The sequence below is a fragment of the Mus musculus genome, chromosome 10, assembly GCF_000001635.26.
Source record: "Mus musculus strain C57BL/6J chromosome 10, GRCm38.p6 C57BL/6J".
Classification (NCBI taxonomy): domain Eukaryota; kingdom Metazoa; phylum Chordata; class Mammalia; order Rodentia; family Muridae; genus Mus; species Mus musculus.
The window spans coordinates 5,795,509-5,810,287 of NC_000076.6; the positions used below are offsets into that span (position 1 = coordinate 5,795,509).

A 14,779-nucleotide genomic window follows, 5' to 3' on the forward strand; every position below is an offset into this window, starting at 1 on the left:
GCATCCGAAGTAGACCATGAAACAGCAAGTACTCCTTTGCTCTGTGGCTTGTTCAGCTTCCTTTTGACTACACCCAGGGCCCTGCACACTGGTACCACTACCAGTGGGCTGGGTTCCCCCCCCCCCACACACACACACACACAAATCAAGAAAATGCTCCCCAGGTTCATCTATTGACTAATCTTATGGAGGCATTTTCTCAATGGAGGGTTTCCCTCTTCCTAGGTGGTCCTAACTTGTTTCAAGTTAACAACAAAAACAAAAACCAAACCAAAAGGAAACAAAACAAAAACAAACAAAACTGAACTGATCTGAACTTACCAGCACAACAACGTAGAGATATTGATATTCTCTTCAGAAACTAATGTACTGAATTAGAAGCTCCCGACAAGCCACTGAGCCAAAATTCTGGTAACAAAGGGGAGAGACTATCTCATAAAAAGAAGTCGGGGCTGGAGAGATGGCTCAGCAGTTAAGAGAACTGACTGCTTTTTGAGAGGTCCTGAGTTCAAATCCCAGAAACCACATAAGGCTCACAACCATCTGTAATGGGATCTGATGCCCTCTTCTGGTGTGTCAGAAGATAGCAACAGTGTACTCACATAACATAAAATAAAAACAAACAAACAAACAAACAAAAAGTGCATCTTAAAAACAAGAAAGAGGTGACAAGGCAGCTAAGCTTAGAGAAACAGAAAAGGCAGTTAAGGGTTGGAAGCCCACATACCATTCCAAGGTATGGAGACCCAAATGCCCAGGACTGTGTGTGCACCTGGGTAAAGGCGGGTGCTGGCACTGCCCCGGAAGTCTCACTTGCAATTCACAGCTACTTGACTTCTTTTCTGGTAGTACTGCAGCTACTTAGTAAGGCACCCCACCCCCTTCACCAAACTAGAGGAGATCTCCATTACAATAAATATGCCAACCAAAAGATGCAGCCCAACAGGAGGCAGCCTTGCAGCCTAACTCCTTTGAAAGCTCAGGAAAGTTATGGAAAATGTCGAAGTATGGAACAAATAACTTCAGTCAGGCTTTAAAATTCATCAATGATCTTAAAAGGGATCAAAACAAAACCAGTGGAATGAAGAAGGCAAATCAAGATGGGGGGACGGGAACGGGGAAGATTCTGATTTAAGAAATAAACAAACTACAGCAACAAAACCCAGAAATCTTAGGCTCAACAGATCAGATAAAGGGCTTGTTTTGTCAAATTGACCCAAGTTAAAATTGTCCGAGAAGACAGGAGTAACCCGAGTCAAGAAAATTCCGGGGCTGTAGAGATAGCTTAGAGGTTAAGAGCAACGACTGCTCTTCCAAAGGTCCTGAGTTCAATTCCCAGCAACTGCATGGTAGCTCCCAACCATCTGTAATGGGATCTGGTGTGTCTAAAGACAGCTACAGTGCACTCATATACATAAAATAAATAAATCTTGTCGGGCGTGGTGGCACTTGGGGGAGGGGAGGAGGGGGAGAGGGGGGGAGGGGGGAAGAGGCAGGTGGATTTCTGAGTTCGAGGCCAACCTGGTCTACAAAGTGAGTTTCAATAGGACAGCCAGGGCTATACAGAGAAACCCTGTCTCGAAAAACCAAAAAAAAAAAAAAAAGAAAGAAAAAAAAGAAAGAAAAGAAAAAAAAAATAAATAAAATTCCTGTATAAGATGAGCTGTAGGCGAGCTTGTAGGGCACTTTCTTAGTGATTGATGGAGACAGGCCCAGCTTGATGGGGGGGGGGGGGGGGGGTAACCATCCTTGTGCTGGTAGCCATGTTCTGTAAGAAAGCAGGCTGAGAACCCTGTGGTGAAGTGCCCCATTCCTTTAATCTCTGCATCCTGGGAGACAAAGGTGAATCTCTTGAGTTTAAGGCAAGCCTGTTGGTCTAATGTGTTCCAGAATGGTCAAGGCCACAGAGAAACTGTGGCCAACCCGGAATTCGTGAGGCTAGGCAGGCGAAAGAATAGCAGGATCACCTACTTAGGAATGATTACATTTAGATAATAAGGGCTAGGGGGAAGCAATCTCGACTTCCAAAGCTTGGGATACAACTAAGAAACCAAATCTGATACCAGTGATGTTGAAGAAACTTAGGTACAGATGAAACCTATTTGATGCTGGTCACGCCTTTAATCCCAGCACTTGGGAGGCAAAGGCAGGCAGATTTCTGAGTTCCAGGACAGCCAGGGTTATACAGAGCAACCCTGTCTCTCAAAAAACCAACCAACCAACCAACCAACCAACCAACCAACTCTATTTGATGCAACTACGGAAATTCCTCAAAGCCCAGCAGTGGCGCACAACTTTATTTCCAGCAGAGGCAGGCAGATCTTTAGGTTCCAGGGCCATACAAAGAAACCCTCTTGACAAACTAATTCCTTAAATCAAATGGATCACCAACTCCAGGATGCATTCGGAAATCAAAATTGTCAAAACACAAAATCAAAATCCCTGTTCGTGCCCTTATATATATAATGCTAATAGTACAGAATACTGACAGCACCAGATTTATTTCCACATCTCACTAAGGAATCAACTTGTTCATCAGGAATCCCTAAAGCCAGGTAAGCAATGACAGATGGTATGATGGCTTGTATATGCTCAGCCAAGGGAGTGGCACTATTAGGTGTGGCTAGGTATTGGAGTAGGTGTGTCACTGTAGACTTTAAGACCCTCATCCTAGCTGCCCAAAAATCAGTCTTCCACTAGCAGCCTTCGGATAGCGATGTAGAACTCTCAGCTCCTCCAGCCCAATGCCTGCCTGGATACTGCCATGGTCCTGCCTCGATAATAGACTGAACCTATAAGCCAACTCCAATTAAATATCCTTATAAGAGTTGCCTTGGTCATGGTGTCTGTTCATAGTAGTTAAACCCTAAGATTCCAAATTCTGAAATGAGCCAAGTGATGCTGTCTTTCCCCATCGGGATTTCTGTAAACTGGAGGCCAGCCTGGTCTACAGAGCAAGTTCCATGACAGGCAAGGCTACAGAGAGACCAAAAACAATCCTGAAATGAAGCACTCACTGACCTCACTATATACAATGAAGTTATTCTTTTAAAACTGAGACCACTAAACCAGCACTGTAGGTTATCTAGTGTCTTAAAAAAAAAAAAAAAAAGTATGATAAAATCAAACAAAGGCACTTCTTGGTGAACAGAGGCAGCACTCTATGGCTCTTAGGCTCCCTGTGTAGACAGAAAGTGCCCTCATGCTGCTGCTAGTGGATGATTAACACAGGGGCCTTTGTTTTAAGGAATTGCAGCATCAACCAAGATGTTTACCTGTATGACTATAAGTTGGTGGGAGAAGGCAGGGAGGCTAAGACAAGCCCTCTGGGACATGATCCACCCAATTCCCTTCACAGCGTAACACACTTTATTTCCAGGTCTAACACATTCATAAAAACTGCACATATAGCTGGGTGTGGTGGCACATGCCTTTAATCCCAGCACTTGGGAGGCAGAGGCAGGCAGATTTCTGAGTTCAAGGCCAGGCTGGTCTACAAAGTGAGTTCCAGGACAGCCAAAGCTATACAGAGAAACCTGGTCTCAAAAAACCAAAAAAAAAAAAAAAAACAAAAAAAAAAAAAACAAAAAAAAAAAAAAACAAAAAAAAAAAAACAAAAAAAAAAAACAAAAAAAACCTGCACACATCATTACACCTCTAAATTTATTTTAACTAAACAAAATTATGTGTATTATTTTATTTGGCATTTGAAAACAGGTATTCACAGATATAAAAAAAACTCACATTGACAAACATTTAAATGGACAGACTCAAGTTGATAGAAGTATGATACAAACTTGGTAAAGCGAATCTCGAATACTGAAGCAAATGTTCTCAAGACTCCATAAAAAGACCACAACCCTCCCTTGCCAAAAGTCCACTCAATTTTATCTTAGTATCTAAGATAGATATCCAGTTTGTTTTTCATAAGTCAATCTTGGCATTTTTATGGACAATTAATTTCTCTATTCACAAAAGGCATCATAATTATTTTTACTTTCTTAAATTAAAGTTGAAGTTTTTTTTTTCTTTTTAAAGTAGCCAAGATCTACAGTTGATCTATCACAATCTTTGTAAGTTCTTTTTACTCTTTTTAGTTCCAGGCAAAGGACCCACTTTACAGCTGGCTTTTAGGATCTTGCCATTCAAACAGTCTTTGTTGTTATGGTAAGCACACAGACACTTTGTACAATATTCAAATTGACAGCTTTCCCGTTTGCAGACTGCTCGCTCTAAATAGTGGTCATATTTTGCAGGGAAATTACAGCGAACACAGGCTTTGAGGCTTTCGTTGTTCTTCAATGTCTTTGCCACCTGGAAGAAAAAGAAATCCATGTGTATTTTAGTATCTTGAATTTGTTATTAAACCAGGAAGGAGAACCATGCCTCCAATACAGACATTAAATACCCATTACCTAATGGGTTCAGAGTAATAGGTGCCCTTAAACTCCTGAAAGGTATGCCTTGTATTCAGCTGTTCTCCTTTTGACAGTGGCAACTATAAGATGTAGTATGGGACAGTCTTGGGATATTTCGAGGTCACTACTGAGAGTAGATGAAAAGGACGGAAGATGTGACCTCTACTGCCTTAATGCTTTTTACTACAAACCCAAACAACATCATCATGTGATGTAATTTAGTACCAGACACCAGATAGCATGTAGTGGCAAACTGTCCTGTGAAACCCTCTTTCTTACTTTAACTATAAGTAAGTGTTCCTCATTTCTAAGACTTTCCCGATAGTTACCTCCACGAACTCATTGTGCCGGCTGTAGGTAGAAACTCTCTGACCACGCTGACTGGAGGACTTGATTTGAACATCTTTTTTGGGAGGTGCCCAGGTCGATGACTTTTGAACACAAGTTAGTGCAGCTCTGCCCACAACATATCCTCTCGTTGTAGCATGTAGTGACAACTTACTGCTTTCCTGATTCAAAGTTTAAAGAGATTTTCAATTCTTTTTCATATTCCTTGATAAAGGGATCCCACAGGACTGTAATCGCAGCCCCTCCATTGGACAGAGTTATGCACAGAAACACTCCAAAAAGGAACTCACTCAAAGTGTGAATCAGAGACAGCTATTAGGAATTTAAGGTGCCCTTTAAACCAGCCAAGACCAACACTAAATAAAGTCCTGTCCACAGAACAAGTAGACAGGACTTTATTCTTCCCATACCAATAGAGGGCAGCAGTCAGCTAACAAACATTTATTTTAGGATTTTTGAGAACAGGTTCAAGATGTAGCTCCATGCTGTCTTTAAACTTCTCAAGCCTCCAGTATTCCAAGATTACAGACACTTGAGACCATCCTGCCTTAGGAGCATACTTCAATCATGTAATGATCAACTGTCAGAAACACCACAATTAGCAAGTACTTTAGAAAATTAAACTCTTCCTCTATACCAGGAAGTTAACTGGTTGCTTAAGACCACTTTGTGGTTGGTGTGTCTCATACAAAGTAGAATTTTTTAAACTTAGGCTTATTAACAAGTTCTATAGAGGATCCACACACTGCGAGCGCCTCACACCCTTCCTCCCCAGGAAGCTGCCATTTCTTATGAATTGAATGAATTTACAAGCACTTGTTTCTCCCCCTAAAAGAGCAATGGCAGCTTAAGAGAAAGAGCACTTTGGAAGACTTACAATGACTCGCTGCATGGTTTTGCTGTAGAGCTGGAACGCCCCCTTATTGTTTTCCAGTATCTTCTTCCAAATTCTGCTCACTTTAGACAGACTGAAAACAAAGGAGACAAAGGTCTAAGTCCAACAGAGAACTGAAGCAGATGACTACAAGCTACACTAACCCAACACGCACTGAAACTGGGTGGATTAAGATCTGGGAATGACAGAGCCCAGTTATGAGTGCTTAGCCAGACTACCAAAGAGCCAGCCAAAACTTTTTAAGTTTTTAAAAAAACTCCCACCAAGCTTGTTGTATATCCATTTTTGTCTTGAGTATCTATTAGGATAAGCAATTTCACACCAGTACAATGTATACACCTCCACCTTAGTGTGACAGGATATTAGGCTAACTTGTAACCAATTTTGAAAAATCTATTACATCAACTGAAATAGCACACCTCACAATGCTGAATACAGAAACCACCCACTAATAGAAACCACCTTATCTACCCATTTCATTGCAGCTAGCCAGATAATTCAGTATAGAATACATTCTTCTAATGGCAGACTATGAAATTCAAAGTGACAAGACTGGATGCAGATTTCCATAGATTTTCTTCCATTTCAAATGTCAACCAAACATTAAAAGGAAGTCAGCACTAAGACCACTTTACATTGGTCTGCTCAACCAGGTCCTATGTTATCTATACATGCAGTGCGCAACACCCTCAAACTCACTTTACTAAGTCCATGCCGCTGAGCTTAGTCAAAATGTTAGCCAACAGGTGCACGAATCCCCTGCGGGAGAGCTCAGCCAGGATGTCTAGGTGCTCCAGGCCCATTTTCTTGCCAATTATATTTTGCAGTCTAAAGTTCCCGCTGGCAATAACTTCCTTCAGCATTTCTCGATCCACTTTAGGGTTTCGCTTGCCATTCTTTTTTAGTGTTGAGCAAACCACTCTTTCAAAATGCAGGACAGGCAGCAAGGTTTTGTTGGGATGCTGGTCCGGGCTCTGTGATGGCAGCAGACGGGCCTGGGGACTGTTTCTGAAATTCTCCAGGATAAGGATGCCATCGTCACGGTCACTTTGTGTGAAAGATGAGTAGCCACTGTCCTCATACAGTCTACTGGCCTCTAGCTCTTCTGTTTCGTTTGAACTATCTAGTGTGTTTTGTACGCGTTGATTTTCCTTGTTATCATGTCCCACAATTGGTGAGTCGATGAAAGACAACCTCTCATGGTTTCTAACACAGTCATTACAGGAAGGTTCCAAACACACGGGACTGTAGGAAGCTTCTATCCCACTGTCCTCAGGCTTCACCACTTCAAGCTCGGAAAGATCAGGGTTGCAATTAAAACACTTCATTGTAACAGAAAGAACAGGGCTTTCTTCTTTACAACCTACAAAAAGTACACAAGAAATAGAATAAAAATCACTTTTGTGGTAACTTGTTCCCCAACGTCTTGCTGAGAACTGAACTCTGGGTCTTTATAGACATTATCATAACCCTTATATACCCAGCACCAGAAATGGATATCTTCCATTACCATGGTGTGCATGTGCCAATAAACAGAATATTAACTCAATACTATTAACTAAAACCCATACATGACACAGTTCCAGGACGCCACACCCCATCTAGCTATCATTTCCATAGGCTTCCTTAGAACTAATGAGCCAAGCCTCCTCTCCTCCACTAACTCTTCTCTGTGGGCACAGCAGGCGTCATGCTGCACAGGTGAAGCTGATGGGGCAGCACCCCCCCACCCCCGCCGTCCCTCCCTTCCCTGAGTTCCCTTAGTCAGTTCCTCTGAACTGAGACTGAGACCACACGGCCTCATTTCTTTGAGACAGAGGACTTGCAGGAGCAAGAAAGCCATAGGACAGGCAGCTCCGGCATCAGCACAGGGAGATGCTCTCCGTCTGCCTGTGCAATGTTTACCTTTGGCCCGCACTGCTCTAATTCTCATCTCACAGCTGTCCCAGCTGGCCTGGGGCTGCACTGCACATGCTGACATCATTTTGATTTTTAAGTATTTTTTCTTTTAAACTTCTCCAGACTACAGGACTCTGTTTTCTAAATTAGAGAGAAGTATCAGAAGATAAGAGTCTGGACCTTAACACACACACAGCTAAATCCATCTGAGAGCAAGAGATTTCAATTTCTAAGTGCTCCAAAACAGTAAGAAATATTTTATATTATGTTCATGTTAGGTAGACACAAAGGCAGATTAAGGAATTCCATACTCCCCCAATCAAACAAATGTGGGGTACATATCTAGTCTTGCTATTTTCATCTGATATCCACTTAATGGCAAAAACTTGGCCTCAGTTTTCCCACCCACAAAATGGGGAAGAAAACAAAACTGGATTAAATGGATGATCTAATTAAAAGCATCTGTTTATCTAGTTAAATCACAAAAAGGCAAACTTGCTGGCATTTCTTACACTGAAAATCAAGATAAATTCCACAAAAGCACAAATGAGGAGGCAAAACTTCAAATGAAAGAATCTCTGCGGAGCTTTCTGACCAGCTTATTCTATTAGGTTTTGGGGAGGGGGCTGTCCTTAAATGAACTTACAGATAAAACGAAAAATATTTCAATGTTTTAGAACTCACATTAGCACCCCTCAGCCAATCACGGGATGGGGGAAAGGTGGAGAGCTAAAGTGCACCAAGTCTGGCCTTTCATTTAACTTATAAACACAGGCTTTACACTCCAGATTAAAGACTGTAATGAAAGCTGGCCTTAAAGTCTTAGCTCTTCCATATGTTAACTAGGTTTCAGTCTCAGTCCCCAGCCATGTGGCCAAGGTCAAACACCATCCCTTCTTTGTGCAAGGGTGAGGAAAGGTGATTGAAAGTATAAGCCAAGAGAAAACCTTTAAGTCTACTTTGAAAAATATTTAAATGTTCTAATTATTTTTTAAGGTTTCTTCAAGGCTGTAAACCCAGTGGGGGAGGGGAGTTGGGGGCAGCAAGCATTTCCTGAGGAGGAAAGCTGAGCAAAAGAATCCCTTCGTAAACCATTAAATTTCTTATTTTCTAACGGAGACTCGGGTACTCTTTTACAGACACATTCTGCTAAGCTAGTACTTTCTTCTCTTCAAGACTTAATTCCTTTTCTGATGAAGAAAGATTATTGAGGATATATATATATATATAGAGAGAGAGAGAGAGAGAATGAATTACCTCTTCCTTCAGTTGGAAATTTTCTACGATAGAACCGATGCATCTTTCATTGAGATGCCAAGAAAGATAAAAAATTAATAAGAAAATAAACAATTGATTCTCTCTGCTCACCTAAACGTTGGAAAAAGTGACCATTAATTCTTCAAAACACCCGAAAATTAAACAATCCCTCCTCGATTCTTTCATCAGCTAAACACTACAGGCAAACTCACCGTTTTGGAGGAAAAAGGGCGCTTTTTAAAAGGCCCTGCTGACTCCAGGCCTTGAGACTTACTGAGAAGCAGCAAAACAGGGGAGGAAAAAAAAAACTTTTTCCATTTGGTACAGTGGGCAGGCGGGGGCTGGGGGGTCCTTTACATTTGGCGGGAGCTGAGAAGGAGCCCCTAGAAATGCTGAGGGGGTCGGTGGTGGGAGGTGCCCCGAGGGCGCGGTGCACGAGGGAAGGCGGGAGATAAGCGCGGAGCTCAATCTCCCGCGCTCTCCAGCCAGGGCTCTGAGGGCAAAAAGTTACGGAGACTGAGTATGGATGTGAGATAGATGAGTTGTGAAATGGGGGGCGTAGAGGCTAGAGATGGGGCCATCTGGCCAGCTTGGAGTCCCACAGTCCTGTCACAGCTCGAGCATGAGTTGAGGAGGGGAGAGGAGGGGGCATTTGGCGCCCAGGCAGGGGGTGGGGTGGAATGCGGCGCGCAGAAGCCACTACCTTGCACGTCCCCAGTGCAGGGTCTCGGGGTGGGATGGAATAGTAGGACCCCGTACAAGGCCGACCACATCTGTCCCACTCTGCACCAGCCACCCTTGCTCCGCGCCTTCCTCCCAGTCCCGGGCCCAAATAGGTCGCCTGAGGCCCGGAACACCGTGATCTGCAAGCACCCAGTTTCTGAGGCTGCCGCCACAGAGAAAGGATTCCCACGATGCCCGCCTCACACTCACCGTCCACGGTAGTCCGCGCGCCAAGACGGCAGGGACAGGAGGACGGCCGGCGCAGGTCACTGCAGGTGCGCCGGCTCATGCCGCAAAACTCGGGCTCCAATGCTGGGGAGGTGGCGGCGACGACAGGAAAAAGGTGGCCGGCCAGACGAGGCGCCGAGCCGCAGCTCTTAAAAGGCGCCAGCTGGTACTTTTAAAATCTTTGAATTTGGTGCCCAAATCAGAACAGACCAATGGGGCGCGGCGTTTGCACAAGCGTGCCAATAGGCAGGCGGCATGAGAGGACGCCCTCGCTCGCCCAATAGGAGGGCGCGGGGGCGGAGCCAGCCCTGGAGCCTGGGCTCCTCCCACACGCCCAGATCCTCGCCTCCCCAAAGTTGCTGATGGAGCTGGCAAGCACGCCCATGTAGGCGTGGCCTGTGAAGGCGGCTGGTCCTCTGCGCAAACCCGCCATGCTGCCCTCTCCCCGCACCCCCCCTCCGTTATCCCGCGAACCGGCTTCTCCAGAGTCCTCATGTCCTGGGGACAGCTCCGACTTCTGCCTGAAAGTCTGTGATGGACACAGGCGGGCCCCCAGTCTTCCTCCATCGTCTGTTACGAGCGAGTTTGCAGAGCTGCAAACCCGCCACTCTGAGTGCACACCTTCCGGAAAACAAGCCCTTCCCCTGGCTCCGGACCCGCCTCTCTAGGATTTAGGCGCGCTCTACTCTCCCTCCTAAATTGGCTCCACCCCCTGCCTGGAGCTCCTGCGCTTGCGTATTGCGCGGCCGCCACTACGGAGTTGGCGGGTTGGCGCTTGCGCGCGAGGAGCCTGGCGGTTCCCTCCGGGCGGGGCGGACTAGCTGGGGGGGACATGTGACCGGAGAACCGCCCTTGCCCTGGGGATGGCGCGCAGCAGGACCCCGGCGTCCCTTTGCTTGGCGCCTTCCGAAGGCTGAGGGCGCGGCCTAACTTAGATCTGGCCATTGCATTCTTTTTTTCTTTTTTTTGGGTTGGGGGCGGGGGGGCCGGTTCGAGACAGGGTTTCTCTGTATAGCCCTGCTTTGGCCATTGCATTCTTTTGGGTTTTCAACCACCACGAATTCTTAAAAGTGTTAATTTGTATTTTATTTTATGTGTTCTTAACCTTCGTTGGCTAGGCTCGACAGCCGACCTGTTCCCCTAAATAAGTCAGACTCCCGTCTCTTTGGGGTGGAGCGCCCTGGCTGCGTGGATATTTTTATATCAAAGGCGAGAGTGAAAGTATTATTAAGTCTGATGGTGAGCTATAGTGCACCACTAATGATGCTGGGCATGCACGTCTTGAATTTATTTCTAAGTGGTGACAATACACTTAACTTCTTTTCAGACTACAGAGCAGTAAAGCTACAGGATATGCCATTTCCCTCTTGCTTTTCTGCAAGAGCATATGACTTTCTGTTAGTGTTCCATGCAGCTCCTGTGTAAAGCGGGACCAAGATTGGACTGAGTCATACAAACGTTGGGTGGATCCAGTTTTTATCAAATTCTTTTTGTTTATCCCTAGTTTTCTGGCATTTTCACGTTTGGAGTGTTGCAAAAAAAATAGTGATGTAGGTGGTGTTGCTTACCAAAATCTTGACCGCTATTTCTGTTTTGTACCTGAGAACTTTGCCTCTAAGTAAAAAGGCTGAAAAGACACGAGCCCTGTCTTTAAGGAAGTTTATATCCTAATGAGAAGGAATTTGGCAATCAAAATTTTCAGTAAATGAAAGATACTAAACTACGTGTTAAAAGAACTGTTAATAGAGACATAGGTTGAGAATCTTGAATGGTCAGTTAAGTTTGACACTTTGAACTGTATTGACCTCACAAAGAACTACATTAAAAAAAGTGCCTAGAGCTCAAGCAAGGGGGACAGGGGTGTGTGTGTGTGTGTGTGTGTGTGTGTGTGTGTGTGTGTGTGTGTGTTTGCATCCGGAAAAGTCAGAAGCTAGATCATGTGGTATTTGTAGATTGTAAGAACTTTAGTTGGAGTCTTGCTGAATGGATATTAAAATGCTACGTGGTCGGGCATGGTGGCACACACACACACACACACACACACACACACAGGAGCCAGAAAACCTAGTTCCCCAGCAGAGAGAGTTACACAGAGAAACCCTGTCTCAAAAAACAAAACAAAACAAAACAAAAAAAATTGTCTCAAATAATTTTAAATGCTGTACCAGGGAGATCTTTGTGCATGCGAAATATACTTCCTAATGTGAAATAACACTAGATGCAGACCATTGGTGTGTACAATAATGGATTTGGCTTTTAGAGGCAGTGGGAACCTGTCACAGTGCTGAGGAATGACAAGAAAAAGCTTACTATTAGCTTGCCATTCTTAAATATCTTAGCAATATTTTCACTTTATACGATTGTGCTTAGAAGTCTAAGATCTTACTGTGGTTTCAGAGCTAGTCAAGGAGTGTACAAACTTTTGAATCCTCGTGAGATCGGGAAGTATTCTTGAGGGCAAAATGAACCAAGTTCCTTTCAGCAAGAGTCCAGTAGTTCCTTCTGTTATTCCAGGAAGTAATATTCTTTGCTGGAACTTGATAGTACACATTCCTGTTTCTACTCTGCTTAACCTTGGAAACTCCTTATCTTTTATTTGCATATACAGAGAGATGGAAATTTCAGGTGGGAAGGCAAGTTTAGCAAACAACTGAGCACCTGGAATGTAACCTTTGGTTCTTCACTATAGTCTGAAAGTACTTTTCAGCATTTTTTCCCTTCCTGAAGAAAATGGCTGACAGGTTGTTGGAAAATCTCAAGTTTCCACAAGGAGACAAGCATGTTTTCTTACATGCTGCAATAATTTGTCACAGCCCGTGTCAGTTTTCCAGGTTAATTAAGCGTTGACTTTATATTTGAGCTTAATTGTGTTGGAGCAGTATTAACTGATGCTCCTAGCTGGCTTGTGGGCACCTGTGAATCTCTTCCTCCAGTAGATAGAGAGGGCCATTCTGCATTTCACTAGATGCCAGTCTTTTCATGCCCACTTGTGCCAAGTTTTTTGTTTTTTTCCTCTTGGGTGAAATATGAAGTACAGAGAAAATTGCCTTCATTCCTTCACATTCTGTTTACAGACTTAGTGCAGACAAGACATTGAGGTGTATGGAAGATAGAAACCTGCCCTGTGCTTACCGTCTATGCTCTTGAGATTCTCTGAACATTCATTTATGGATAAAATAAAAATAAGTAATAAAATGAATAAAATAATTGTGAAGTTCCAGAGTGCTGAGACTCACCACTGCCCAGAATCATAAGGGATCATCCTACCATAAAGTTTTCTTTTTAAATATGCAAGTTAGGCCATTATTAATATATATTTTCACCCTATTCTGTAACGTTACCTTTTCATTTCTTTACTAAGCATACAGACTTGGGATAGAAATCAACCAGGAGCCTGGCGGTGGTGGCACATGCCTTTAATCCCAGCACTTGGGAGGCAGAGGCAGGCAGATTTCTGAGTTCAAGGCCAGCCTGGTCTACAAAGTGAGTTCCAGGACAGCCAGGGGTACACAGAGAAACCCTGTCTCGAAAAACCAAAAACAACAATAACAACAACAAGAAAACCCAAAGAAATCAGCCAGGAAATTTACTATGTTGCAGTGAATGTTGCTTCTTAAGTATTACCATGGTTTGTTTTATACTCCTTATAGCAGTGCTATAGTACTTTCTATAGTGGAAACTTCCCTGAGTCCTAGAACTTAGGGAAGTGAAGAAAAGGGCACTAGTGTGGGATGCAAGCTACTCAGTGCCTTGGAGATGGCTTCTGGATGTAGGGCCTCAGGGGACTTAAGAGGTAAGGGCAAAAAGGCCCAAACTTGGAATCATCTACTTATCCCATGTCTAAAAGCTTTGAACACCTTCCAGAAGGTGTAGGTCCACATACCTACTCACTGTATTGGGAGAAAGTTTTCAGTTCCTGAATTTGGGAGGATACATTCAGACCACAGCATATGGAGAAGTGCTGTAGGGTACAGATAAAAGGTGTCATTACTTCTATCTTGAGAGTAAAGTATCCTTTGGGATGGACTTTGACACCTATCTGCAGAAGTTTGAAGTTTCTAGGTTTAGGCAGGTAGGAAAAGTGTGGCTCATAATGAAATGGTTGTGTAAACCATTATTCCAAGGACCTCAGCATGTTATGGTTCTATTAGGCTTCTATTGCTTTTATACCGCTCTGCCTTAACTTTTTATTGACTTCCAAATCACATCTGAACAACTAGGGATGACTTAGTGAGGTCACAGGTGGAAATCTGCCAGTTACTTTGCATGGGTTGATAATGCACTCAATGGTATCTTACTTTTTTTGTTTATTTTTGTTTTAAAAGATTTATTTATTGTTATATGTAACACACTGTAGCTGTCTTCAGACACACCAGAAGAGGGCATCAGATCTCATTATGGATAGTTATGAGCCACCATGTGGTTGCTGGGATTTGAACTCAGGACCTTAGGAAGAGCAGACAGTGCTCTTAACCACTGAGCCATCTCTCCAGCCCCTTGTTTTGTTTTTCGAGACAGGGTTTCTCTGTGTATCTCTGGCTCTCCTGGAACTCACTTTGTAGACCAGGCTGGCATTGAACTCAGAAATCTGCCTGCCTCTGCCTCCCGAGTGCTGGGATTAAAGGCGTGTGCCACCATGCCTGGCTGATATCTTACTTTTAAATCTATTATTTTTGCAGTCCGGAGTATTGAGCTGAAACCTTCAATATGATCATAAGCACACACAGTGTCACTAAGCTGCACCCAAGGCCTCTGACACATTTTACGCTTATATTGTTGAAATAGCTACATAAGCTTTGGACAGTTCCTTCCTAACCAGCTATGACAAGCTATGATATCCTAATGCACAGGTAGTTTAAAACTTCATCTAAGGCTTTTTTTTTTGTCTGTAACCTACAAGTCTCATACCTTTCTCTTCCCAGGTACTCTTGGGTAACTGTTTTCCCTTGTTAATAGAATGAAATCCAATATTTTGTTTTGTTTTTGAGACTGGGTCTATGTGGCTGTCCTG

At 43.7% G+C, this 14,779-nt stretch overlaps 1 protein-coding gene across 1 annotated transcript; it reads right to left on the reverse strand.

The window, feature by feature from the left end:
• Positions 1-3,649: 3,649 nt before the first annotated feature.
• On the reverse strand, positions 3,650-9,957 carry Fbxo5 (F-box protein 5). The gene is made up of 5 exons (NM_025995.2): positions 9,751-9,957; positions 6,361-7,024; positions 5,644-5,734; positions 4,748-4,927; positions 3,650-4,314 (listed from the first exon to the last, which is right to left on the reverse strand). The coding sequence occupies exons 1-5, from the start codon at positions 9,827-9,829 to the stop codon at positions 4,063-4,065; spliced, it is 1,266 nt and encodes a 421-aa protein (NP_080271.2). The 5' UTR covers positions 9,830-9,957; the 3' UTR covers positions 3,650-4,062.
• Positions 9,958-14,779: the final 4,822 nt, after the last annotated feature.

Coding starts and splice junctions, on each gene's coding strand:
- Fbxo5 (NM_025995.2), bottom strand. CDS start 9,829: ATGAGCCGGCGCACCTGCAGTGACCTGCGCCGGCCGTCCTCCTGTCCC. Junction 7,025..9,750: donor CGCGCGGACTACCGTGGACG/GTGAGTGTGAGG, acceptor TACTTTTTGTAG/GTTGTAAAGAAGAAAGCCCT. Junction 4,928..5,643: donor AAACCATGCAGCGAGTCATT/GTAAGTCTTCCA, acceptor ACTTTGAATCAG/GAAAGCAGTAAGTTGTCACT.